The 26,040-nt window shown below is 44.4% G+C and overlaps 3 protein-coding genes and 1 long non-coding RNA gene across 6 annotated transcripts; 1 reads left to right on the top strand and 3 right to left on the bottom strand.

The window, feature by feature from the left end:
- Positions 1–922: 922 nt before the first annotated feature.
- Positions 923–8,492, bottom strand: LOC101780087 (pentatricopeptide repeat-containing protein At5g04810, chloroplastic). Of its 3 annotated transcripts, none has more exons than XM_022825144.1 (12): positions 7,646–8,492; positions 6,742–6,869; positions 6,383–6,523; positions 6,101–6,187; positions 5,820–5,973; positions 5,580–5,639; positions 4,299–4,727; positions 3,920–4,215; positions 3,242–3,371; positions 2,407–2,971; positions 1,948–2,154; positions 923–1,202 (listed from the first exon to the last, which is right to left on the bottom strand). In XM_022825144.1, the coding sequence occupies exons 1-10, from the start codon at positions 8,408–8,410 to the stop codon at positions 2,480–2,482; spliced, it is 2,682 nt and encodes an 893-aa protein (XP_022680879.1). In that variant the 5' UTR covers positions 8,411–8,492; the 3' UTR covers positions 923–1,202; positions 1,948–2,154; positions 2,407–2,479. The 3 variants fall into 3 exon arrangements, with proteins under 3 accessions (XP_022680879.1, XP_004960012.1, XP_004960011.1); XM_004959955.4 differs by having other exon boundaries at positions 923–1,218; XM_004959954.3 differs by lacking the exon at positions 923–1,202 and adding an exon at positions 1,359–1,789.
- Positions 8,493–9,308: 816 nt separating this feature from the next.
- LOC106804224 (casparian strip membrane protein 1) lies at positions 9,309–10,749 on the bottom strand. Its single transcript, XM_014804918.2, has 3 exons — positions 10,077–10,749; positions 9,861–9,984; positions 9,309–9,741 (listed from the first exon to the last, which is right to left on the bottom strand). The coding sequence occupies exons 1-3, from the start codon at positions 10,421–10,423 to the stop codon at positions 9,526–9,528; spliced, it is 687 nt and encodes a 228-aa protein (XP_014660404.1). The 5' UTR covers positions 10,424–10,749; the 3' UTR covers positions 9,309–9,525.
- Positions 10,750–11,328: 579 nt separating this feature from the next.
- Positions 11,329–18,448, bottom strand: LOC101772005 (probable serine/threonine-protein kinase BSK3). The gene is made up of 12 exons (XM_014804961.2): positions 18,240–18,448; positions 17,975–18,127; positions 17,274–17,494; positions 16,256–16,391; positions 15,863–15,996; positions 15,677–15,782; positions 14,988–15,073; positions 14,307–14,495; positions 13,724–13,888; positions 13,191–13,304; positions 12,624–12,910; positions 11,329–11,833 (listed from the first exon to the last, which is right to left on the bottom strand). The coding sequence occupies exons 2-11, from the start codon at positions 18,051–18,053 to the stop codon at positions 12,665–12,667; spliced, it is 1,476 nt and encodes a 491-aa protein (XP_014660447.1). The 5' UTR covers positions 18,054–18,127; positions 18,240–18,448; the 3' UTR covers positions 11,329–11,833; positions 12,624–12,664.
- A 3,181-nt stretch (positions 18,449–21,629) lies between these two features.
- LOC111256827 lies at positions 21,630–24,074 on the top strand. The gene is made up of 4 exons (XR_002677114.1): positions 21,630–21,933; positions 22,043–22,467; positions 22,582–22,646; positions 23,495–24,074. It is a non-coding gene; the product is annotated as an uncharacterized LOC111256827 (long non-coding RNA).
- Positions 24,075–26,040: the final 1,966 nt, after the last annotated feature.

The raw sequence follows: 26,040 nt of genomic DNA on the forward strand, positions 1-26,040 counted from the left end.
ACTGCAGTGGTAATCAATGAAATTGAATTGTGCATAGTTGCATGCGTTGCTTAGCGAGTACGTGCTCCAGGGGTCCGTCAATATAAGACCTACTTTGATTTCGAAAAGTCAAACTTTGCAAGTTTTGACAACGATCAGCCAAAGTTTTACGTCCTCAAAATTTCATTAATAGATTCATAATTTAAAGTACTTTCAGGAGGATATTGATTTTTATAGAAGTTGACAATACTATATTGTAAGAAAAATTGAAGGTCAAAATCTACTTTCAGTGTTTTCTTCTATCAAAATATTACATTTGTTATTTATAGAGGGTGGGAGTACTCCAAGCAGGAGCACAGACGGGGGAAAATCCCAAAAATGCTTGAACTACGAAAAAAAATCCAAGATAGTATTTTGAAACAGCGGAAGTACCTTTAGTAGACTGGAAAAGATTCACAAGTTGCACCAAATGATGATAAAAACATCACCATAATACCACCATACACGGCTGCTGTATCGCTAACTTTTTGAAACAGAAAAATCCACCCCCTACGAGCTCAGCAACATTTTCCCAAAATTTGGGTCGTTGCCCTCTTGTCGTGTCGCTAGCAGTTTCTCAAGTAGGAATAACCAAAAACATTCCCCACCTCTTTCCCCTTTCCATCCTCCGGCCATAGCCTTTAGTTAGATAGTCTCTCTAAGAAAATGCATGTGGAGTTTTCTCCCCACAAAAGGAAATGCACATGGAATTTTCGCAAAGACAAGATAAAAGGGAAACACGTATTGACGTGCATACTAAAGGTTTATTCTGTGAATTATTTATATATGAAAAGAACATTCAAGTCACATAGTATTGCACTGCAACTACAATGAAGATTTCCTTGCAAGAATTTATGGTGCATATGAATTCAGAAGGGCAATGCAGCTAAGCAAACATAAATAATGGGCATAAATGAAGCACTGTTTTATCTTGTGGCAAGACTTGAATGTGGGAGGCCACTTTTGATTCAATGAAAGATACCAGCCAGCTAAGATTCGCAGCTCATATCACACACAAGCGCACAAGCACACACCAGTCAAGAAATGTAATGCCGTCTTGTGCAGGCAGGCATTCAAGTGTCCCGGCTAGTAAAAGCTCTCAGCTTGGACAGGGGCGAGCAATTCCAAGCTCACACTGAATCGGGCTGTGCTACGTTAAGGCTCATTTGATTGAAGCTGCTGTACTGGAAGATGCCAAACCTTAAATGAGAAAACAGTCATCATGTATAACTTGATTGGAGCTGTACTTCAGTTTCAAGAGGGAATTCCCCCCCATTCAATCAGCACAGAGACTGTTTTAAAGCAGAAGCCACCAATCTAAGCTCTTATTATACCATATGTAAAATCATTAGAACAAAGACAAGGATCCACACACATTATCTAGCAAGTTGGTTTAAAATCATCAGTTGGTTTTGGTAGCACGCAATTCAGCTAATCCGCTCATAGCTTATCAAAGGAAGAGAAGAGGTTACAAAGCTCTGTGTATACACTACTATAACATAGGAGTACTGTCCTGGCCAAGTGCAGTTACAAGTCCTGTGCTGGGAAATGCTCGCTCAATGCCAATGACAGAGCCACAGAGGCGGTATTCAACCATAGCCCCACAAACCCCTACTCCCTAGGTCCTACTAATGTCATACTACGAAATGAGTGCAGAGGCCTTCTTAATTTCTTATTATGGCTGGTACGATTGACATGAACGACGCAAAAGAAAGCCAAGAATTTCCTTTTTGCAAAATGTTGCGCAGAGTCATTGTACAAGAAAACCTACCTGGAACAGATGTCAAATAAGCTAAGTAAAAATATAGCTTAACCAGCATTTCTCTAATTATATGAAACTGAACTTAACTCATGAGTTAGGTTGCGCTGGTAATAGAGCAATAACAAGAATGAACTTGTCAATATCTCAAGAGTATAGCGAATATTTACCTGTACTACGAGTCATTGGTCTGTACAGAAACACACATAACTGAGTGACCTTCGTCTGTTGCATTGACAGCCTGTGCCTTCAGCCCCAGCAGAAGTGTTACTGAGCGTCTGCGACTCTTGAAGAAATGCCGCAGAGCCCCGACAGCTGAGGCTTAAAAACAGGGTAAGATTCCAAACCCTCCTCTTGGCAGTCCACTAGCAAATAGCCTGTAATGAGTACAAGGGGTTTCATCAGAAACACTGTCAGTTTGAAAATAGTTTTAGCTATGGTCTGGAACCAAATTATCAAACTCCACAAACTGGCGACTAGTGATCATTATAGGCAGACTTCTCTTTCAATCATGGTTGTTAGAGAACTTATGGTTGACCCATTCATGATAGGCATACTAAGTTATTACATATTGTACAGAGGTCATAAAAAAGGTTGACATATATTAAGCACACATGTGCACAGCATACCTTGATGGCTTAACTCTGGCACTGAAGCAGTAGTGAAGGATTGCAAAAAGGTTAACACTGTCTTGATATTATGTCAGTGGCCATCAATATCATGATCATCATCATTGTCACTAAAATCTGAATCAGTGCAAGACTCAGAATCTCCATCACTTACAGAATTGGAAGCCTCCAAATTTTCTGATGAATTCCAATCAGGTGGAAATATTCTCTGAAGTGCTTCTGTTAGTGCCCCTCCTGTCCTCTCAATCTTGTGAAGCCATTTAGACCAGTGAACAGCAGTGCGTAGGTCAACAGTCAAATCATTCTCAAACATTTCCCTACAGACACCCAAGATTCCTGTGTAGGTGCTTCCCTCCATCACAGTTGCCCGTGAGAGAAGTGAGGTCACCAAGCAATGATAAGCAGCTTCATCAGGCTTAAGCCCAGCCATTTTCATCTCCTCGAAGCATTTCAACGCCCTATCTGGTAGTGACACCCTAGCCCAACCTTTAATCAAGGTGGTATATGTCTTGACATTAGGTTTCAATCCTACATCTGCCATTTCTTGAATCACATTTTCTGCTCTCTACAATAAATAGTTCAAAAGAGAAGTTACCAAATAGTGTGCAACAAAGGCCAGGATAGATACTTTCACATTCATAATTTTCCAGTAAGAATAAAATGAAGCCACCTAGGCGCATTGTGCAAATAAAGGGCCATACAAACATTGTGCTCGGCTGGCTTCAACAACATCCATTAATGTTTATCCCATTGCATTGTACTATCACTATCAGCCTATGCCCAGTTCTGTCACCACAAACTAGAAATAAATATTTTCGATGCAAAATGTGCATACCCGCATGTCTCCTGCTTTGCAGCAAGCATTTATGTAGGATGTATATGTATGGATGTTAGGAGGGACTCCATCCTCTTTCATTTGTTTCATTAAATCTGCAGCCTCCCAGACATCTCCTCTTCGAGCCCAACTGCACGAAAAATATGTGAATGTAATAATATAAGAAAATACAATATCTAACAAGCATTTGAGAAACTATTAGTATTTTAGATTATATTATGGCTCAAAAAAACAATAAATGAACATGAAATGAACACAAGTGCCTGAGTTACTGAGGTAAAATATTTATATTTGGTCCCTTTTGAAATCATTTTTCACAAATGGGCCCCATGGGGTAATAATCTCTGAAAATGGACCCTTTGCCCGGAAGCCTGACATTTGGCACTGTGCTAGTTGTCATGTAGGAACTTGCAAGTCCATACAGAAGAAAGCACCAGATGTCACAGCGACATGCTATTCTACAACGGCACCAAATATAATGATGCCATGCAAAAGGGTCCATTTTCAAAATTGTTCCCCGTGAGGTCTATATGTAAAACAAAATATCTTAAAAGGGGATCAAATTGTAAAGATTTCCTTTTACTGAGGCAGTAAATAACCAAAAATATTCAGACGCCATAAGACTGCATAGAAATGAAGTTAATTGGCATTAACTAATGTGTGTGTATTAGTACCTACCCATCAATCAAAATATTATATATGAATGTATTCCTTGGTATCTTTTGAAAGCTCATCTCTCGTGTGACTGCTAAGGCGCTTTGCATCCTTCCTGATTTGCAACAGGCTCTGAGCAATGTTTCATAAATGTACACATCAAGCTTTAGACCACTCTCTTTGATTTTGGTGAAATACTCAAAAGCCTTTCCAATATCTCCACCAGCAGCATAACCTCTCATAATGATAGTGTATGTATGCTCATTTGGTGCAATGCCAGCAATAGCCATCTTGTCAAGCACAGAAACGGCTCTTTCAACCTGCAAACACACACAAAACAGGTTAATGCCAGAAGTACAGTGTGAGTGTGAAGAACCTAACATGCAGTTGAAAAAAAAAATACCTGATGCTTTCTAATTAGCCCATGGATAAGAGCATTGTAAGTCATTACAGTAGGAGCACAGCCACTTCGCCGCATCAGATCAAGGGTATCCAGAGCCCTTTTCATATCTCCAGAAACTGCAAATCCTTCTATAATAGGCCTGAATGTTCTATTTGATGGTTGCATTCGTTCCTTCTGCATTTTTTCAAATATGCGAATAGCTCGATCCATATTTCCCATCTTACAAAATGCCTCTATCAGCAAATTGTATATGGCACGATCAGGCTGCAAACCTGATTTTAGCATGTCCTCGAATATGCTAAAAGCATTTGCAAAGTCATGCAAATGGATAAATCCATTGATCAGCATAGAGTAAGTTTTGTTATTATGCTTGATACCATATGATTCCATTTCTTTGCTAATAGTTAACGCTTTAGGAACCTTCCCAATCTGAAAAAAAGAAATTCCAAACTGGCATCAGTGATCGTATTTCATTCGGACATGTGCAGAGGGATGTACAAATAATATAAAGCTTCAAGTTCAAATGATTTGTCAAACAATTTAATGACCACATGGTTTAAATCAAAGGTGCACTTCAAGCATCTTATTTTGTCAATCATCCTTCCATTAAAGTCGCAACGCACTAGTATAATGAAGCTACTTTGAAGCCTTTGATGCATTGACACAAAAAGGACAGCGATAGAAGAAAAAGGAAAAAGTCCATTTTACTCCCCTCACATGTTTGTCCACTTAACCCCCTGAATAAAATTTAGGCTCACCTTACTCCCCTAAACTATTTCATTTGGTCAAATCTACCCCCTAATCTGATTTATCTTATTTCTCCATGTATGAGTTGAATTTTGAGTTCAAATTTTGTGAGCAGATGTAAAACATGATGCCTTATGTAAAAAAAATTATACTAAGAATTTTTTATAGTTATTTTCATATGTTAGGAATATTTAATACGAAATTGATCTTAGATATACAAATTATAAAAAAGTAATCATGAAAAATTTCTAATGTATTTTTCTAACATAGAGCATCAAGCTATAAGTCAAGTGACAAAATCTGAAATTAAAATTCAACTTGAAGAAACAAAAAAGAGAAATCTAATTAGGGTGTAGATTGAACCAAATGAAATAGTTCGGGGGAGTAAAGTGAACCTAAATTTTGCTTAGAGAGCTAAGCGGATAAAGTAAATAGGTGAGGGGAGTAAAATGGACTTTTTCCGAAGAAAAACAAAGCATATTCAGCATGATAATCAGACTGGAATACATGAGAACACACAAGAGGCGAACTAACCTTGACATACAGATTAATTAGGCAACCATAAGATATTATCGATGGTTTAAAGCCACACTCCTGCAAAGTGAAAAAAAAAACTTTGAATCAGATTGGCAAATGCAGCACTTCATCCCCCTTCCATCCCATATCAAAAGCATCAAACATATTTTAGGTTAAGAAGGTGAGCATAATAAATGTAAAAACAATTCTTTCTTAGTAACACATGGCATTTCGTTATCAGATGCCTTCCCGCTATACCTTCAGCCTTTCGAACACAATTAGACACTTCTTTTCATCCTGAATGATAGTATATCCATGCATCATACTGTGATAAACATCAATAGGAGCATCAATTCCATCCTCTTCCATTTCACGGACCAGCTCTTCAGCTCGATCCATATTCCCAGATTGGCTGCAAAAGTACACACACCTGAGTGCTATAACATGATCTATTGGTAAACAAATAATATAGCAATCGTTCTCCAGATAGCTGTATATTTTTAAGATGTTTATGAATCTGGTAGCCGATAACTACTAACCAGTGAGCATGTATAATGTTGCTATATATGATTCCGTTTAGATTGTCGAGCTTGGTCTTCGCCTCTTTGAACAAGTTGTCTGCAGATCTTCCAGAACAAGGTAAAACGATTAGCAAGAAACCAAGGGTACTGAACTACTGATATGACAAAGACTAAAAAGGAAAAGACTGAGTATCACATATGAAAGGGCAGTTCTGGCTATATCAGAATCCTCGAATAAAGCATGTTGAGTAGCACAAAGAGTAACATTGAGGTAATGGGGGAAATAGAGAGAATACTCACTGAGCATCATTAATTTTTGCATATCCTGCAATAAGGATACTATAAGTAACAACTGTCAGCTCAAGGCCCTCAGATTTCATTTCCTCAATGCATGAAAGTGCACCACGCATATCTCTAGCAACTGCATAAGCGTGAACAAGGCTGCATGAAATGAAGTAAATTTAATGCAGGAGACAAGCCAGCATAGAGACATTGCTAGGGCTAGTTTGCCAGTCATTCACGCACATACATGCATATGATATTGAATATAGTAAAGTAAAGAGAAACCAGGACTGATGTGACTTAGGACAAACCTAGATGGACTTAAATTTGTGATAGCAGGAAGCATCAAATTGAAACAACAGCAATGATGCACCTACCTTGTGAAGACAAACGCATTGGGCTCTATTCCTCTTGCTCTCATGTTCTCAAATGTTGCACGAGCATGATGCTTATCACCTCGCTTGGCGTAATACACAACCATCAGACCAAATTCCCTCCTTGATGGCTGAACAATCAAGGTAAAAGGAGACTATAATTAATGCCACCAAAAGTGAAACCTTAAAACTATGATACAACTCTATATTCTAAGCATAAACTCCAAAGAAAAAAAAATCGACCTACATATTTTTCCCTTCCATTTGGAGCCTGCACATTGAGTAAAGGAGCTACGGAACTTTTGTAAGAACTTGAACTTTTGTAATACATGACTACTAGTTACCCAAAAAAATGGTCGCAACTGAAACATAATTGTATCCACATAAAACAAATTAAATGGTCACCAACTCCAGATCTCTAATGAATTATAGGGCAAGGCAGCAAAATTTATGTCAAATTTATCAGGGGGTATGTGATGCATGCTATTAATACAAACAAGGAGTACATTGCAGAACAAGGAATGGCTTCGTACTTGAATCCGGATGGGAAGAATGGAATTATTCATTGTCTGATCAAGTTGGAGATTAGGTTTGGCTATCAGCTCATGATTGCAAATGACATCAAACAAACACCGTGTAACATTGTAATTTGATCTACATCTATGATAAGCAGATGGAAATATTCAGTAGCATCCTAACAAAGCTGATTCTAAGCATATTTTGCTGGCGCCTTCTGCTATTTAAAAAAACATATCAGAGCGAGTAGCCCAGCAAGGTAGCAATGCTTGCAGATTAAAGACGAAAGACAGGAGAGCTTCAGCTGTCTCCGGATTCTACACCTTGAAATAACGTAAATGGAATCCTACAGGAAACAGGGTGATGATGCTGAGATGATCGGCAAAATCACCTTGGGTATCCGCTCGAAAGCAGAGACGACGGCCTGCCAGTCTTCGGGCCGCGACTCCAGCACCCTCCGGAACTCGCGGCACGCCTCGTCCCTGCCCTTGTGCCACGGCGAGCGAGGCTCCCGCCGCTCCCCGCCTTCCACCCAGCGCGCCCGCTCCTCCGCTCTGGCCCTCCCTTTCCTCCCGTCGTCGAGTCGCACGGTGAGCGACTTCCCCCGGAATTCCACCCCGTCCACCTCCACCGCCCGCTCCGCCGCGGACTCCGGGTCGTCGCCCCCGTAGTAGAGGAAGCAGAAGCCGACATTGCGCTCGGGGTCGTCGTGGCCGCGCACGAGCTCCACCTTCTCCAGGGGCCCGAACTGGCGGAAGAACTCGGCGATCTCCGGCTTCCTCGCCCACAGCGGCAGGTTCCCCACGAAGACCTTGCCCTTCTGCCGGAAGTCCTCCTGCCGAAGAGGCGCCGCCTCCTGCTCCGGCTCCGGTTCCGGCGGTGGCGGAGGAGGCGGAGGCTCCTCAATCGCCTCGAGCGACGGCGGCGGGGGCGGAGACGGCGGTGGGGAGAGCTTGCTCGAGAGCCATAGCTTGGAGGAGAGGGGGTTTGTGGGAGGAGGCGGCGGCGGGGGTGGAGAAGGTTTTGGGGGCGCAGGCGGGGGCTGGGAGGGGCGGCGGAAGGAGGCGGAGGAGGCGAGGGGCTTGAAGGTCCTGGGAAGCGGGAGGTGGGGAGTGGGCGAGGAGGCGGCGGGGAGCGAGAGGAATTGCATCAGCATGGCGGCGTCGGATTTTCGAATGGCCCGGGAAGACGATGATGGCCAGCTGCGTCAGTCAAGCAGGGTGGAAGTGGATGGAGGATAAGGCGCGGCGGCGACAGACAAGCTCTCTCATACCAGATTTCCCTCCCTCTACGATTTTCTGATTTGGCCCTTGGTTTGTTCTATTGTTTGGTGCGAGTCCCCACTGAAGAACTGGGCCGGGTTTCTTTGGGGCTCCTATATCTTCCGTGTGTGCTGGTTAAGCAACATGGTTTTAAAGCTAATTAGATTCAAATTAGAAGATTCAACATTGTGTATCAGATTAAATATTTTAGCATATTAGATTCAACATTTGTTTAAAATCAAATCAACATTTGTAAAATACTTGATTCAACATTTTATAAAACATACATTCAACATTCAATATTTAGGAACACATATTTCAACATCTTGAAAAAACATATTCAACATTTTTTTAAACCTATATCAACATTTTTTTAAGAAAATGTCCATCGTTTCCTCTTCTCCGGAGCTGGTGGCGGCGGCAGCGCCAACAGGAGCAGCGGTGCCGGCGCAAGGGCGGTGGGAGGAGCAGCGACGGGGGCGGTGGCAGGAAGGGTGGAGCGGCGGGTTGATGGCAGAGGGTTGAGAGAGTAGCCAAATCCAACTGTAGGAGTTTCACACACGAATCTTAAACACTAGAAGCCAAATAACTAAATAGCTATCGGAAACCATATAGGATCCACGGGTTTCTTTTAGGGCCAATTGGGCTGGATCTCGAAAAATGCATCGATCCATTTTTTTGAATTTGTACTCTACCTTCCAGCCATTTTCATGATGTCTTTGCTTTCTCATATGATTATTACGCGTTGAACAATGTATTTTAAGCTATGATCCACTTGAGGAATGAACTTAGTTACTTGAAGACCACTGAATAAGAGCGCGTTGATCAGCTTGCATTAGCAGGCAATAACTTTTAAACTCTTACACAAACAATCCACTCCAGTAGCCAGTGGTCACACTTGCACAAACATCTCATAACACAACCGAAGTTACACGATGCAAGACAGCAAAAGCACACACGTACGTAGTCACGAAATGGGTAGAGACGAATTGAAGGTGGAGCATGCGATTCAGCGCTTCCTGATGGCGAAGGCGGCCAAGATGACGAGGAGTACGAAGACGAGGACGGCGAGGAAGGAGGCGACGACGGCGCCGCTGGTGCGCTGGCAGAAGCCGTGGAACTGCATGCAGATGGGCACCCAGTTGGCGCGGAGGTTCCCCGAGTGCGCCAGGTCCACGATGGCCGCCGCCGCCGCTGCAGCCGCCGTCAGCATCGCGACAATTATCTGCAACGCGTAGTGATCAGTATAACCAATCGTCATGCTGTTCCTCTAGTGTCGCATAGGCTTGCTTGTCTGATCGAGTGCAAGAAACTAAAGGATATAGAGAGAGAGTTATTAGCCACCGTGTCGCAGACGAGCAGGAGGTGGCGCAAGCCGATGGCCTGTGGGCGGAGGACGACGACGGCGGAGAAGGGGAGGGACAGCACCAGGTACCCCGCCGCGATCGCGTTGGCCACCATGAAGAACCTGCAGCATTAGCACTTGATTATTAGTTCATCAATTCTACAAGTGTGTATATGATATGCTGCGACTATTGGTGGGCGAGGGAGACTACTGACAGGAGCGCCGGGAAGTCGTCGAAGCGGGCGCGGAACTGGAAGAACTGGGTGAAGACGGAGAGCGTCTCGTCGGAGGTGCCTGTGGCGATGGCGGCGGCGAGGGTGGGCCCGAAGGCCGCGATCCTGAGCACGAAGTCGACGAGCGCCACGCACCGGCTGCCGCGGTCGGCCCGCCGGAAGAACGGGACCCCCGTCTTGCGAGGCGCCGTGGTCGCTGCTGCAGCTGCGGGGACGGCTGACGATGTCGCGGGAGGAGCCGTGGCCACGGCCGGGGCCTTGCCGTGGTGGTGGGCGACGTCGTCGATGGGGATGACGGTCGCGGCGGCGGGGGCCTCGCTGGTGCTCATGGTTGCCGCCGTGCAAGTTGGGCGCAGGCTTTTTGTGAGGTGATGAGGTGCTTGATCAGCTAGATTGCTTAACTGCGTGCTTGCCTTTGAGTGCGTGGAGAGAAGATTTATAGAACTACTCCTAGCTAGCAGCTGTTCGGGTATCTTCGTCTGTGCATTGTGAAGTGAAGTTAGTGAAGAGGTCTGGAGCAGGAGGGTGTGGTGGTGTGGTTTAGGATCGGAATGGAGGAGGTAGGGAGTGGTTACCAACTGCTATGCAAGCGCCAAGCAGATGGAGCGATTGGCCAACTCTGTTAGCGTGTGAGAGGACCTAGGATGAAACGAGCAAGTCATGTCATATAGTACTCCAATTCACAGCTGCTTTTAGCTGCAAACCTTGGTACGGTTCTTCTTCACATTCACCGGAACGCCGCTAGTGTGCCCGAGCGGTCACGTAGCATGGCCGTTCACTCCGGATCTCCGCCTGTCTCTGGCCCAGCAGACTGCGCTTGATTTGTTGTTTACACTTTGCAGCTCAAATCAACGTGTTGTCGTGTTGAGCACCAAATACGCCTGCACGCCGCACGGTATTGTTGCCCTTAACCAGCTCCGCCGCTTGGAGGCGGTCTGCGCACGCCTGGCCATGCCGGCGATGGCCTTTCCGCGACGTCGCGCATCCGCGGACCAAGGCACGACTAACCATCTCGCTCGGCGTCCGCACGCCGCTTGTAGCATTCGACATGAGTGACCACGGCCGGCCTTGCGGCGCCAGCAGGCTGCACCTAGTCTGGCAATGCGGGATCCGCGCTGCGTGAATTGGAATACAGATAACCCCAAAACTTTAAACAATCACACGGCAGGCACGCACGAACAAAATCAGACAGAAGGTAACCGGCGTATGAATACCGCAGAGTCGTACTTCTAGAAAAATAACTCGCGAGATTAAGAAATGGAACAGCCCATCGAACACTGCCATTTTTCGCCTCTGAAAAGAATTCCACCATCTTCACCACAAATATACCAATGGGAGCTAACACATATGAAACAAACACGGGGAAAGAAAAAAACAACGCTTGCTGTACAGGTTTACACACCTACCACCAGTACGATGGACATGTACATCAGCAATCCCTTTCTGAGGGTTTTCCTTCGGTTTTTCTTTTTTTTTTCAGGAGGACGGACCAAGAAAAAGCTTCCCTTTTCTCCATTAATTTCCTGTCTGCGGTACTTATTCACCTTTGGATGTCTTTGCCATCTCTTTCAGGGCCTCTCTGTTGTCGCTTTCTTCCATATATACATCCTACATGAAGATATGGGAGGGACGACTTTCCAAACGCACAAAATCTGAAGAAGGTTAACCAACCCCTAGCCAAATTGACAAATCACCAACACCTGCTTCCATACCCAATCATACTCTGTTCAAACAAGCACCTGCGCCACAACCAAAATAATGAGTTGACAATGACAATCATGCTTAGGAAACTTCTCGAGATTGCTAAGTTCTGACTACGGAGTGCGGGTGAAAATTGAAATTGATAAAATTTCATCAATTAAGCGTCAATTCTAGTCAAAACAAAGCAATGAAGCTCTTACAATGACTACCACGATCCAAACATGTCAAGTTGTCAACAGGAAGAACAGGAAGAAAAAAAAGTGTAAGGAGATCCTAGGGACCATGCTGCATAGCAAAAGTTACATACAGTAGTAACTCCTGCTCAGGGTTTAAAAAACTAACAGGAAACACCCACTTCTTTCTAATAGCCAAAACTGAAACTGGCCTCACATCAGTTAGTTCTCGAAGAACTGGTTTAAGGCCATCTTCTTGTTAAATATATTGGAGTATATAAGGAATAGTTAGATTCCAAACTTAGTTCAGAACTCAAAACATCCAAGAAATCCATGGGGGGTGGGGTGGAGAGCAAACATTTGCAGGTTTCAGGAAGGAAAGCTACACAGTTACTATTTTAACTGACTACTACCTCTGGTTTTTTGCATATGTTAGGACAGCTTGATTTGTTCAAAATAACTAACCGCATCAAATATATGAAACCAGATGTAGTCATTTTTTAAAACAAAATCAGAAATGAAACTCTGATCATGCTCCTTTACGAAATTCTAGACTACCAGGCTATTTCCCTGGTGTTTAAGCAGGGTTAGATCCAAAAAAAAGTTAATTTTTTAGGCGGCTAGTAAAACATTAGGATTTGCAGAAAGTGTATACCTGAAATTATGTGCATTTTGTGACTACAGATCTGTTCGCACTCAATGCCCACTGCTGCTACTTTGCTCTAGGTTACAACCATCCTTTAGTGCTTCTTGAGCTTCATTCTCCATGCCTTGTGATAGTAGTGCTGCTGCCTGAAGATAGAATGCCGTTGGCCATGTTGGAGATATTACTAGAGCCTGCATTGCATCACTCAATGCTTCCTGTGTCTTGTCATTCATCAGATATGACAGGCAGCGCCGAGCATAAATGGTTGGTGAAACCATCGTACCAACTTCAATGAACTGCATGTTAAAGAATCAGTTAAGAAAACAAAGTCAACAACGGTCATGAGGTAATTCAAATAAAAATTCCCATTGTAGTGCCATAGTTAAAATGTGGGACTACAATATGTTTAGGGTACACAACCCAGAATTATAGCTTGCAGGAGCACCTTAAAATACTAATAGGAGATAAATTGGAAGGTGTTCAACATATGCATGATTCTAATCACATTCAATCATGCAACTCTAGTATCTCTGTCACATCCATATGAAAGAGCAGAAAAAATGAAGAGAAAGCGACCTGGGAATAACAATCAATGGCTGTCGTGAAATCCTTTTGTCTAAAAGCATTATCACCCTTCTTCTTCGAGGTCAATGTATCTTGCATTTGATTCGTCCACATCTGAAATGAGAGCTGCAGCAGAGAAGGCATAAAGAGGATCAGATAACAGGAAAGTAATATGAATAATTTGGTGAAATAAATAGGGTACCAACTGTAAAATTTAAAACCACATGATGAACCCCAAAAAAAATATCCAGGCAGTGTAATCTTTCTAATTGACAATTAAGTAGCATACTGCAACTATATCAAATGAACGCCATGATGTCTTGCAGGACAAACTTTTTATTGGGTAACTTTTCAGAGTATCAGTAGATGAATACCGTATAAATATTAATACTAAAGTTGCTCTAGGAGACTATCGTGCATCAAAATGACTACTGGTAACATCTATGTTTTGTCGTGCAACAGCTCATAGATGCTCGCTTGCTTTAATATCTAATAATGTTTTGTTAAAGAATGGACAAGCAATCTCTAAAGAAAAAAAAATGAACCTCATTTGCTGTCCCCTCATCATCCTTGTAGCCAGTCTTTTCTAGAATTTCATGTATTGCTGTCAGATCCTTTCTGGAACAGGCTTCAGCAAGAGGGGAAAGAGTCAATGATTGGATAGATGATGCACCGCCACGTGGAATGTCCATTAGTTCATAAGATGGAGTCTGCAAAAGATTTAAACATTATATACTAGTTCAACAAAGATGGCAGAACAGTATCTATCTGAAGACGGACAGAAATGGTCCATATAAGATGGGAGTCTGCAAAAAGTTTAAATATTGTATACTAGTTCAAGTGTTCAACCAGGATGGCAAAAACATTATCCAAAGACTAAGGGCAGAAATGGTCACTTAAACAAAAGGACTGAACTTGCCATCGTCTGATCCAATTATTTTTTCAGGAAAAATTAGCAACAGAATAAAAGGCTAAGCATAATGTCTGGTGATATAAATGAACTATCTGAAGCAATGACTGAAATGTCCTAATTAAATCCATCACATAATTTTCTCAGAATAGTCCTGGATATTGGATAATGCATACTTGAATTCAAGCATGGTACAAATAGAAAGGGAAAGTATTCACCTCAACATCCTTCTGAAGAGGAGCCAATGATTGCAAAAGTGACCTTACGTTAGGCCGCTCACGGGGTTCATAGTGAAGGCACCTTGAAGCTAATCGCACCAGTTCTGTTCCTTCTTCATTCGAAAATTGACCCTCCAAACACGAGTCTGTAAGCATATTAAAGTTCCGATCTCGAATCAGGTCAAGGGCCTGCACATATTTGCCCCAGAGTCATTAGTCTTGTAAAGATGGAAGATAAAAATAGGAATATAATTGCATGGGTGATAATAATTGTTGTATCTAACTGTTACTGTTGTTTTGGTATACTTAGTTCTCAGACCAGTATATTAATTGTCATCAGAAATAGGCAAGATGATAACCATATCACTATATTAGCCTTCTTATTGTCTAGATAACACCAATGCTGCCATGCAGGTTGATGTGCATGAGGACCTATAACCTGATATTAGATTACATGATATTGCTTAATAGAGATGTAGACCGAAACCTATAGACAAAGAAAGTGATCGCATTGATCAATGTAACTATATTTCTTACTAAATAAGCCTTCTATGGACTATGAGTTAGTCATATTCACATAAAATTTCTAGCACATGCTGACATACCAGTAACGGTAAAAGAGTGCTCAAAAGCAATTAAAACAAGAACAGTTCTCGAAGAATTAAAGTTTAATGTTGTTACATGGCTAGGAGGAATATGCTTCCCACTAAGAACGTCCAACAGCATGGTTCCAAAGCTGTATATGACACTTTCAGGAGTGATTCGTCCTGCAAGTAAAACAAAAGGACAAATATGCAGGAGTAAGATGTTAATGATTTGAGGCTTATACAAAGTTAACAAAGATAATTTGATCATCTTGTACAAGAAACATAAAGTAGATGGTATGTAGATTTCAATCAGTTCAAGCTTTGTATAAATTTGAAGCTAAACATAAGGCCTTTGCAAAGGACAGATGATAAAAATATGAATTAGCATGCATAAATGGCCAGTTGAAATTCACATCATCATTAGTATCAAGTAGGTCCTACTTCGCAGATCAAACCATCAGTGCGCAGGATGTTTTGCCCAATTGTAGGGCTGGCACAAAATAGTTCTAAATTATAACATAAAATACACTTGCATTGTACTGGGATGCTCCACTGAATGGCAGAGCCAACTAGCTTCACAAAGGTAGCTTCGCTTCTACTACATAAAAATTTGCTTCAAGTGTTCCACAGAAAAAATTGTTTGATCTCGATATCTCACAGTACATGAAGACATGATTAATATAATGTAGTTTCTCAGAAACACAGCATTAGTTATTGAACTTACATTAATTGGCTATTAAACAGAACTAGGTATAGGTCATTAAGAAGTAAGAAGAGACCCACCAGTCCTCATGTATTCTGGAGGTGTAAATGCCAAATTGGTACTGTAACTTTTTCCATCCCGACTGTTCTTCATGAGACCAAAACAGGAAAGTCTAGGATTACAGTCCTGCAGCATGTAAACAACATAACTATGTTACAGAACACACTGCTGACCATGTTAAAAAAAATAAATCATATGATACTCACATCATCAAACAGAACTCTATAGGCGTTGAGATCATGGTAGAGAGCACGACCCCTGCTGGTGCAATATTCTAAAGCTTCAGCAAGATAGAGAACAACCCTTAATCTCATTGGCCATTTCATTGCTTGTGACTCCCCTGCGGAATGCACAGAATAACGTGGGGGGTAATTACAGTCAGTCTCATCAGGCATTAAAAACAATGCATGGCCAAGAATGAAGTGACAGTTTAGTAAATAAATAAATAAGGGAATCCCTCTAGATGCCTTGGTCCTATTAGAAGTTCAAAGAGAAAATTCAGTAAAAGATCAAGTGCAGAAACGGGAAATTCAGTATAAGAGATAATTGTTTTCTAATGCTAAACATAATTTAAACGTCAGAATGTTTAAAGGACTCACAATGGAAAAGATGTTTGGCTAGTGTGTCGTTGGGCATGTACTCTGCAACAAGCAACCTCTCATCACCTTCACAGCAACAACCAAGTAAATTTGCCAATCTTTTGCTCCGGAGCTGGCCAACTGATCTAGCTTCTTCCTGAAGAATAGATATTTCCCCAAAGGTCAGGTCAGGCATGTCACAGAAAATCCGCTGTTATTGGTAAAGCAAACAGAATCCATAACTCCGCAACAATAAAGAGGATGCTTTCCTCTATGTATTACACTATTACATGTGAATTGTGACACAAACCAAAATTAGAATGGACTAACAGAACCTTAAATGACAAAATATCTTGTGGGATGAGCATAACGATTTGAAAGGCACATAAAGGACTAGTACAAGTAGACATGGTAGAATCAAAAATACAAAAAAGTGTTGACAAAGTTGCTGTCCACTATTAAAGCGACACCATTCAGACGGGTAAAAATGCCAATTGACTACAGAGATAAACCTATAAAGTCCCCTTGGCACAATATCAATATTTGAGATGACAGCATGCATTCTATTTCTAGATATATGCTGTGAGCTCACATTAACCAGTTCAATCTGAAAAGGAAGGGGACGAAAAGCAATGTCTAGCGATGGACAAAATGATGGGAGTGATAGCAGCTGATATGATTGCTGTCTCACACGGGTAACATTAGTTTAGAAATGGAATCTAATGATCAAACAGAACAAAAGAAAAAATGTTAGGCAAACAGTTGGTAGGTGCCACCATTCCATTTGCAAGCCATCACGATCCATTCCATCCAAAAGCGAAATATAGGTAAATAACAAGCATACACATCATTCATCTATGGAACAGGTACAAATCAACAACCTCCATGATAAGAGGCACTCGAAGGCTTAGGTGTGTGAATCAAAAAGTTGCAAAGAATCTACCACCCCCACAATAACCAAGCAGGTAACGAACTATCAATTTCACCCACCAAATGCATACAATTAGAAAGGGTAAAAGTGAAGGCAGCGAGGAGATACCAGGAACTGGCGCGGGTCAGGCCAGGCAGAGCGGTTGAAGCGCTTGACGGCGATCCGGCGCTGGGCATCGAGCTTCCCCTTGTATACCACATTGGGCGCCTTCTCGCCGTGCTCAGACACGATGTTCTCCACTGCAAACCCCGACGTAGCCAGGCGTAGCTGCTCGAAGGTGAACTCCTGGAACGCGGGCAGCTCGTACGCCTCCCCCTGTTCCTCCGTCACTATGAAGGGAAGAGAAAAGGTGCTCCGCTCAGATTACTCCGAATTCCATGGTTGAAAAGCTAATCCGCGGACCTAACAAAAACCTATTTCCAGGCAGCCGTAATCACTAGGTATGAAAGAGCACCGAAATCAGAAACAGTTCATCATCCAAAAAACCTCCCAAGAGTAGTGAGTGTGCTCGGGTAGCAGCAGATATCAGCAATCGAAGTGGATGGAAATGAATGTGTAGAATCCACAAAATCAGTAAGCAGTGTACTCAATCTAGCAACCCTCGAAATGCGGATGCGGCAACCATACGCGAATCCAAACACACAAAAATCCTACTCCTGCGGACAATCTCGGGGGGAATAGATATAACAAAAATAAATAGCAAGCGCCAAAGGATTAAAAATAGCTCGAGAGAGGGAAAACCAGCCGCCAAAAATAGCAAAGCATAGCAGCGATGAGAGACATGGGAAGCAAGGGGAAGCATCCCCCACCAGCATCGGTGCTCTCGTTGGTTATCCCGTTGTGCTGCTTGCGGCAGCACCAGGTGCCCTTGGACACCCAGGCGCCCATTTCGATCCAACCGAACCCGGAGACGGAGGAGGAGGAAGAGAGAGGGGGGGGGGGGGGGGGAATCCGAAGGCAACCTGCACGGGTGCAAACAGAGCAGCAACCTGGGAGGTCAGGAGCGGAATTCAAAGCGCGGTCGGATCTGAGCACGGGAGAGGAACGAATCGAAGGCGAAGCAACCGGCCTCACCTGCGCCAAGCAAAGCGAAGTAAAGCGAAGCGGCGGGCGCAGCGCGAAGGAGGGAGACGGCGACCGGAGTGGATTGGATGGGAAGGGGCGGGGCGGGAGGGGATCTCTCCTCGTCTCCTCCTCCGCGAGGAGTAGGAGGAGTTGGGTTTGCGGTGCGTCCGCCTGAGCGAGGAGGAGAGAGGAGAGGGGAGAGCGCTGCTGGTCTGGTTCGAGTAAGAGGAGGAGGAGTATTATTTCTTGGCTACTAACTTAATACTCGTGCTACTGTTTGTTAATGGGGGTGGCGGTGAGGGGTTTATTTCGCCGGGAATATTTCGTGGTTTATTTATTTATATATACCGACATGCCTGTACTTGGGGGCAGTGCGGGATTACTACCAGTTTACTGTTTTATTAATTATATTAATCGCATCAAATCAAACGGTAATTTGTATTTTTATTTTTTGTTACTGTTAGATAGAGGCATAGAGCAGCATCAGATGAAGAAGCAACGGCAAGTTGGCGACGTGGTCGGGAAGCCAAGCCAAAGGCAACCGCGACGGGTTCCACGGGTGCGTTTCCGCTCGGTCCCGGGCGGTTCTCCCTCGCTTCCGGGCGGTGGCCCCGCATGAGCGACGACGGGTCGCGTGCTCCGGCGCGGCGGTGGCGGCACGGCGGGCGACGTGGTGGTTGTTTTGCTCGCCGTCTTGGCTCGCGGAAAGCGTCCAACCATTTCAACGACTTTGGAGGTGGACACGACTGAATTCGAGCTCGTGCGCTCGCGCTGCCAGCCAAATTGAACCGACGCTTTCTGTCCCCCCCGCCCTTCTTTTTTTCATCCCCTTTTCTTTCAGAAGATGCGTGGCTCCAGCTCAAAAAAAGATGCGGGGACCAGACCAGGTTTCCAAGGGAAAGAAAAGAAAAATCTGCGTGGAAATCAGCGACGCACGCTTGCGTTCCGGCGAGCAACCGGCGGCTGCGGCCTTTTCCTTGGTTCCATTCCATTTGAATAGTACTTGACACTCATGTGTTGTTTGACCATGTTCCAAATGAAACAAAATAATTCGCTGCGACAGTAGGACGGACTCCAGTGTGTTTGCAGCAGCCAGCATCGGCTGACCTTTTCGCACATAAAGTCAACAGACAACAGGGTTGAGTTTGACATTGAGACAGCATGAACCATGGCTTCGTTACTAGGTCTATATTAGCATTCAGAGCGTATGAACTGCTTTCACTAGTTTCACTTTGGGTTGCGCACACCAGCTAGCTGAGCCTAACCGTTTTGGTCATCTTGCTTGCTGCACGTACTAGCTCCCACGGTTTGCTGGTGCCCAAGCCGACGGCAGCATGACACGCACCGCACTGGTGCATCATGGGCTACTAGTGCTGAAAGTGCTGCTTTTGATCGACGACCAGCAGCTGCAGCTGCCTGGTATACTACATACTAGCACTGAAAGTGATGCTGCGAGAAAGGTGACTGACCCGGTCGCTGAGGAGAGGATAAACAAAACAACAATGTAATCAAGAGATCCGTGCATGCCCGTCAAAAGCGGACCTAGGCTACGGCGACAAAATTTACCCCACCCTCCGCCTCCGTGGACCGTTGCCGCTGAATGTGGAGGCGAACGAAGAACCAGATCAGCAGCATTCACACGTCCTGCCTAACATCCAAGAACGAATGGCAGGCCCAGATAGAAAAGGCTTCACACGCACATTCACACGGGATTAATTATTACAGCTAGTGGTGGTGTCCGGTAAGAGGGAAAGTGACGGGGAGATACACACACACACACACACAGAGAGAGAGAGAGAGAGGCCTGCACGACGGGAACGGGAGGGACCGAGCAGCAGCAAGCTCATAGATACGGTACGGTACGATACGATACGATACGCCTGTGTGTGCAGCTCAGCTGTGTGGTGTCTGAATTGAACTGGCCGCCGGTTCCTTCGTCTCCGTCGGCTGATGGATGCCATTGCCAGCTCCAGCTGACAGCAGGAGGTCGGTGATTTGTTGCGGGATTTGGTTTGTGTGCGAGCTGGCGGCCGCGGCATGCAGTGTGAGCCCCAGCTCCGAGGGGAAGGTGGTGGATTGACCTGTACTCCCCTGGCTGCCTGTGTATCCTAACTAATATTAGTTTGTTTTGGCGGCTGATTTGTTGTCATCGTCGTTGACACGGCTGTTCAGCCTAGATTATTATCCCTGTCCCTGGGGGCGCGAGACGGGAGCGCAATCCAAGCTGGACGCCAACAAATCATGGCTACATCTGATCTATCTGCTGCTTTGTTGTATTCTTCTTCCTCCTGCTGCTGTTCTAGCAGTCTAGTGGTTTGCTAAACAATTGCAAAGAGGCCACCAATCAATCATCATGCCCCCATCAGCTCTAATGCTCTATCATATGGTCACATCAGCCTGCCAAGGTTACAGACAGCTAATTGCAGCATTGTACCTAGCTAGCTGCTTTATCTCTTGCACGTATATCTGTGAGTTTGCATAGGAGCAGCAAATTAAAAATTAGCCTGCTGTCAAATCAAGAAAGAGGTGATAATAATGATACACTAGGCAGGCAGCAGATAGCAAACGTGGGGGTGGGGGCTGTCACCTCACCTCCTCCGCCGACCCTGAATTTAATTTAGGGATGACGATGATGCGGCGTTATCCTCTGCCGGCCGCCGCTGCCCCCTGCCCGGAGAGAGAGGTTAGTTGAAGGACGACGATGAGTTGACCCTGGACATGACGCGTGTTCGTGGACTCGCCATTACTCACTCGCACGTCCGGAGAACGAGGATTCCCTGCGCCTGACGCTTTTGTATCCCGCGCTTGCTCTTCCCCTGCACTCCTACCCGTGTCGGCTGCTTTTCAGACCATCGAATCCTTCTCGTCACACCATCACCACTGCATTGCATCCAACATGGAACGACATGCATTCTTCTTCTCTCTGTCTTTTTTCCTTTTCTTTTACCAAAAAGTTGGGTACAGTAAACCTTTTCATCAGAAAGCATTTGAGATTCTGCTGCTGGTACTAGCTTACATGGATAAAGTCCAACTGATCTAGCTTTACATTCAGTTTGACAGAAGGTAGCTAAACCACCTCTCTCGAGAACTCCCTCTAGACTGAAGAAGGTAACAAAAGTAATAATAAAGCAAAGCAAAAGTGGGGAGCGGCAAGTTGTCCACAAGCCCACGAGCCCAATTACAGAGATGAGAAAGCCCGTGCTGCTGGTACAGCAGCAACATTCATTTCCTTATTATTATTGGGTGGTAACGCCGCACCTAAGGCCCACTTAATGAGCCCCGCAATCGAAGCCCAAGGGTACGTCAAAACGCGAAATCTGCAGCCCACTTCCACTCGTTTCGTCTCCGCCCCATCAACCGCGCGGTTGCAGGTGCAGTTCATCCTCCCCTCCTGCCAGTAAGCCAGTTGCAGGCGCGCAGGGTCTACCACCCACCACAGCAATGGCGCATTGGCGCTTGCCCATGGCCATGGGTCTACCACTGTTGTTGTTGTTGCGAAGAAGAACCCCGGCCACGAGTCGCATTGTGGGTGCCTCGACTCGACCGCGCCAAGCTGCCTGGTGTGTGCGGCATGCTAATGCTTATAGCACGCGGCAGACACGCACGCCAAGTGTTCGACGAAACGCCGGCCGGTGGCAGTGCCAATCAGCCACCATGTCTTGGGTGGCGCTATGCGCCCTGCCAGTCTGCCCGTGCTGTTCCGGTGAGTTCCATTCCGTCCCATAATTGCGCTGCCACTCACTGCCCCGTTGATATTTCATCCATTCCCGTCGTCAAACAGCTTTAACCTCTTTTCACCTTTGTCCGTGCAGCTGTGCCTCTACAGTGGGATGGCCACTCGGATTCCAGCATCTCAATGCTTTAGGACCAATTAATTTCGTGTTACCTGACATGACTGTATCTTTCTGGTTGGCGTGCCGGGCTTCATGTCCTCCACTATGCCAGCACAGTGTCCGTGCCGTGGGCATCACCCCGTCATCATCCAAGCTCCACACACCACACTGCTGCTTCCTCACCGTGGACTGGAGATGCCAAATAAATCTAATCCACTGTCTTTCAAGTGGCGAGCAGCATCCTTTTCCAGAGTATAAATTGCACAGCATCCGGGGGGCTGGATGATCTCGACTGGAATCGCCTTTTTTTTCTTCTCATCTTCCTCGACATCAGAATTCACAGTTCACCTCGCCTGGTTACCAGCCTAGCTCGGTTCTTCAAGGGTTAGATGAAAGTACCTACGGTAAAAGACCCCTTTTAGCGCTACTCTGTGGACTCATGCATACATCTTATATATAATTTTCATTCCTGAATGCTCCACATTGGATGCACTGACGCGCTGCTCCTGCTTGCTTAGGTTTTCTTCTGTGCACATGACAGAATGCTGACCACTGCTGATATATGCCACTAAACCATGTGGAGGTCAGCTTTACCGCATCTTTACCTTTTGTGCTCGTAAAGTCACTCGCAATAGTTTCATAATCCAAGTGCTTTCTTGGATGCCTCAAGAGCTACCAGCTAGCTCTGTAGCTAGTTTGGCATCAGCTATTCACCATTCCCATCCCAGAACAAACACCCTGCTGGATTCGTAAATTTTTTAAAAAGAAGGCAAGAAAAACACAGGAAAAATGCAGGAATCTGTTCCTGGATCGACCTGTTGCCCTTCATCGAATGCCCGACAATTCAATCGTCCTCAGTGTCCTTTTACATGTCCAAATCCCACCACGCATGCCTGTCTCCACTTCTTTGTACATTCTTGAAGCCTGGAAAGCAACATGACGCTGTTAAACAGCGACCTTGCATCACCAAAGTTCTTGCAGGCAGCTCTCAACGCTTGCCTAGCTGTCTTTGCAGTAATTGGAGGGATAGCCAGTCCACTTTCCCCCACGGTGAAATATTGTTCTCTCAGAAGGAGAAATGTACTCCCTTTTACTATACGCAGATCGGTGTCTGTCCTCATGGTTCAGCCAGCTTCAGGCATATGTTTTTTTTTATAAAAAAAAATGGGGGTTCCAATTGAGGTCAAAATGAATACATGCTCTGCTGAAAGCAGCCGAATGGAAATTGCCAAAATAAAAGCAATCAGCACAAGACACACTGAACTTTTACATATGGAGAAAAGTTAAAGCAGATAAAGTGTTTTGACTGGGCAAATCTAAGTAGTTTTATTATGTAAGTTTTGCACGGGTTAATTATGACCAAAGTCAATAATTACTTTACGTTATGATCCAAGTAAAATATCTTATCTTGGCCCTTTCCTCTCCTTTCAGCTTTTCAATTGTGCCATCACTCGGAGGAACGGTTGAAAGATGCTTTTCATCGGCAGGCAGCAATATCTATCTGCCTTGACTAACTGCTGTTTCTGCGCCCCCCTATGAGGATCTATTTCGCAACAAGTGCGCTCCGCACAAAGTGGTAGTGACTTCCAAGAACTTTGCATTTCCCCTGGCCACGGTGATCTAATTGGTGATAAAGTGGAGTATTTCCACCAGTGAACTTGTCCTTTCAAAAGTAGAATCATGTCACTGTTTTGCTGGTCTATGCTATGGCAACTTTCTAGCACGGAAGGTTGTTTTCTCTTACTCGGTTCAAAGCGTAAGAAAAGCAAGGGCATCAAAAGTTTGCCTCATCTTTTGGTAGCAACGCGGGAATTGAAAGGAGGTACTATCTTGGGATCAAAAGTTGGCAAACGGGAAAGGAGAAAAGAAAATTTCTGGAATGGGGTTCTAGAAGTTTTGGATTTGATTGCCTCAATCCTGTCTTTCTTAAGGCAAGTGATCTGTCCAGATCACATGAGCTGTCTACACTCTATTGCTTCATTGTCAGATCAATTTTACTCTTGATTATGCAGATATGAATGCTTGTCTAGAAAAGCTAAGCACATTGCTAATTCAACTTTAATCATCTCCTAAAATTTCGCAAAGTCACATGACCTGTTTATTTTTATGGGACCTATATAAGGTTGTTTTCTTGCTAATTCTGGAGGGGTTTCACACTCTTTATAACCCTGAAGTAGTTTGAGAAGTGAGAACACTCAACAGCCAATTGAATGGCAAGGACATTTTCTTCTGTGGCAGTGGCACACTCATGTCCTCGGATCATTGCAACTTACATGGTAAAGAAAGAGAAAGGGAAGTAGATTCGAGCATCATCATGCTACAATACACGAATCATTAGGCTGCTGTGTATCTACCATACATATCACACGAGAAGCTGCACGAATCTTGAGTTTCCCTGGACATGTTGCTTCCTTCTTTTTCTCGCTCTCCCCTGTCCCCTCACCGTCTTCTTGCTGAAGCATTTTTCTTCGGGAGGATTTTAACACAGAAGCTAGTTAAGAGCACCCAGGACTTTACTGTTTGGTTTCTTCCTCACTTCTGAGGGGTTGGCAAAAATTCAGAAATCAAATCGATTTTTGTAAATACATGTAGATTTAATAATCTTTCTCCATGGAGCTGGTCGTGCTCCTTGGTTATTTGTTACTGTATTCTTTTCTAATTTTTCTACTCCTATATGATAGTTTAGAGCAGTGCTGTAAAAGAGGGTGAAGAAGAGGACAGCATGATGGCGCGAAGGACTAGAGAGAACAAGTGGACCCGTCGGTGAGGCCCGCGTGAGACACAGCAGGGGGGCAGGAGGACGCATCGCTCACAGCATGTGGGCCTGTTTCTGTTGCTGTGGGCCAGGCCGGACTTTTTACTTCCGTGTGGGGGCCAGGTCGGCCTCTCCGCGGCTCAGACACTTCACATGACCATTGTCTTGGGGGCTTCTTGTGGTGCCACGTGGGCCCCCAGAGGTGCACACACACATCCGTCTATCCATACGCCCGTGTGGGTATGTATACGCAGCAATCCAGCTACGCCGAAGACCTGGAAGCATCGCACTTGCGTACTTCAAATGGTGTATATATAAATTAAGAGTTTTCAAAATTAATGAAACATCAAATTCACAAGACTTGTTTCTGTGTGACGAAACTAATCCATGTTTCACCTTAAGCTCCTCCCTGATTTTATAGGTTGTCACTAGAATCATATAGGAATTTAATTGCTTTCAATGGAGGATCTTCAAATGGTGTGTATATAAAATTAAGAGTTTTCAAAATTAATCTTAGAAACACGAGTTCTTAGAGGAAGCAGCAGCACAATTCCTCCACTTTTTCTCTTGCAGTAATCCCTTGTTTTCCCTAGTGGAGATATTCTTTTCCGAGAGTAAAGTTTTACAAGTTGCTCGTTTCATAAGCCTCCACACAGTCTTTTCCCTTTCAGCCTGTACATAGTGGCAGGAGTAGTCAGCAGATGGCGATGTTGTTGCATAAATTTAACATGTCTTGCGGTTAGATGGGTAGGCGATAGATCACCTGGATTTAGCTAGCTAGCTGCCCCTCTCTAGAAAGTTGCATTGCAATTGCATGCACCAGGACGGTTTTGAGCAAACAGATATGAATTCGCACTGAAATGGTGTAGACAAGGTGATGTGGAAATCCTTGGGCAATGCAAGTTGTTAACAACCACTCTGATATTATAGCCGTCAGAATTGAAGAATATAGTGGTGGTGTGAATATAATCGACGACAAGGGTGCAGTGACAAACAAAGGCGTTGGGAGGAAAGGATTCTCCTGGCCTGGGTGAATTCGGTAGGTTGGCAATGTTGGTTTAGAGCAAGCTCTTCACCGAACACTTAAAGAAAGCACGTACAAACGTAAAACAAAACTCTTAAAAGCTTCTATTTCTTCAAAAATATGAACTCTTGTACAGTGGGGGTACCTCCTTTTATAGGGAAGCCAACCGACTTTTACATACCAAATTTGTCCTCACTC

The sequence above is a fragment of the Setaria italica genome, chromosome III, assembly GCF_000263155.2.
Source record: "Setaria italica strain Yugu1 chromosome III, Setaria_italica_v2.0, whole genome shotgun sequence".
NCBI lineage: Eukaryota > Viridiplantae > Streptophyta > Magnoliopsida > Poales > Poaceae > Setaria > Setaria italica.

Coding starts and splice junctions, on each gene's coding strand:
- LOC101772005 (XM_014804961.2), bottom strand. CDS start 18,053: ATGGGCGCCTGGGTGTCCAAGGGCACCTGGTGCTGCCGCAAGCAGCAC. Junction 16,392..17,273: donor CTGACCCGCGCCAGTTCCTG/GTATCTCCTCGC, acceptor TCTATTCTTCAG/GAAGAAGCTAGATCAGTTGG. Junction 14,496..14,987: donor AGCATATTCCTCCTAGCCAT/GTAACAACATTA, acceptor AAATATGTGCAG/GCCCTTGACCTGATTCGAGA.
- LOC106804224 (XM_014804918.2), bottom strand. CDS start 10,423: ATGAGCACCAGCGAGGCCCCCGCCGCCGCGACCGTCATCCCCATCGAC. Junction 9,985..10,076: donor GACGACTTCCCGGCGCTCCT/GTCAGTAGTCTC, acceptor CTAATGCTGCAG/GTTCTTCATGGTGGCCAACG. Junction 9,742..9,860: donor TCCTGCTCGTCTGCGACACG/GTGGCTAATAAC, acceptor TACGCGTTGCAG/ATAATTGTCGCGATGCTGAC.
- LOC101780087 (XM_022825144.1), bottom strand. CDS start 8,410: ATGCTGATGCAATTCCTCTCGCTCCCCGCCGCCTCCTCGCCCACTCCC. Junction 5,640..5,819: donor TTGTGTTCGAAAGGCTGAAG/GTATAGCGGGAA, acceptor TTCACTTTGCAG/GAGTGTGGCTTTAAACCATC. Junction 4,728..5,579: donor TAATTAATCTGTATGTCAAG/GTTAGTTCGCCT, acceptor TCTTTTTTTCAG/ATTGGGAAGGTTCCTAAAGC.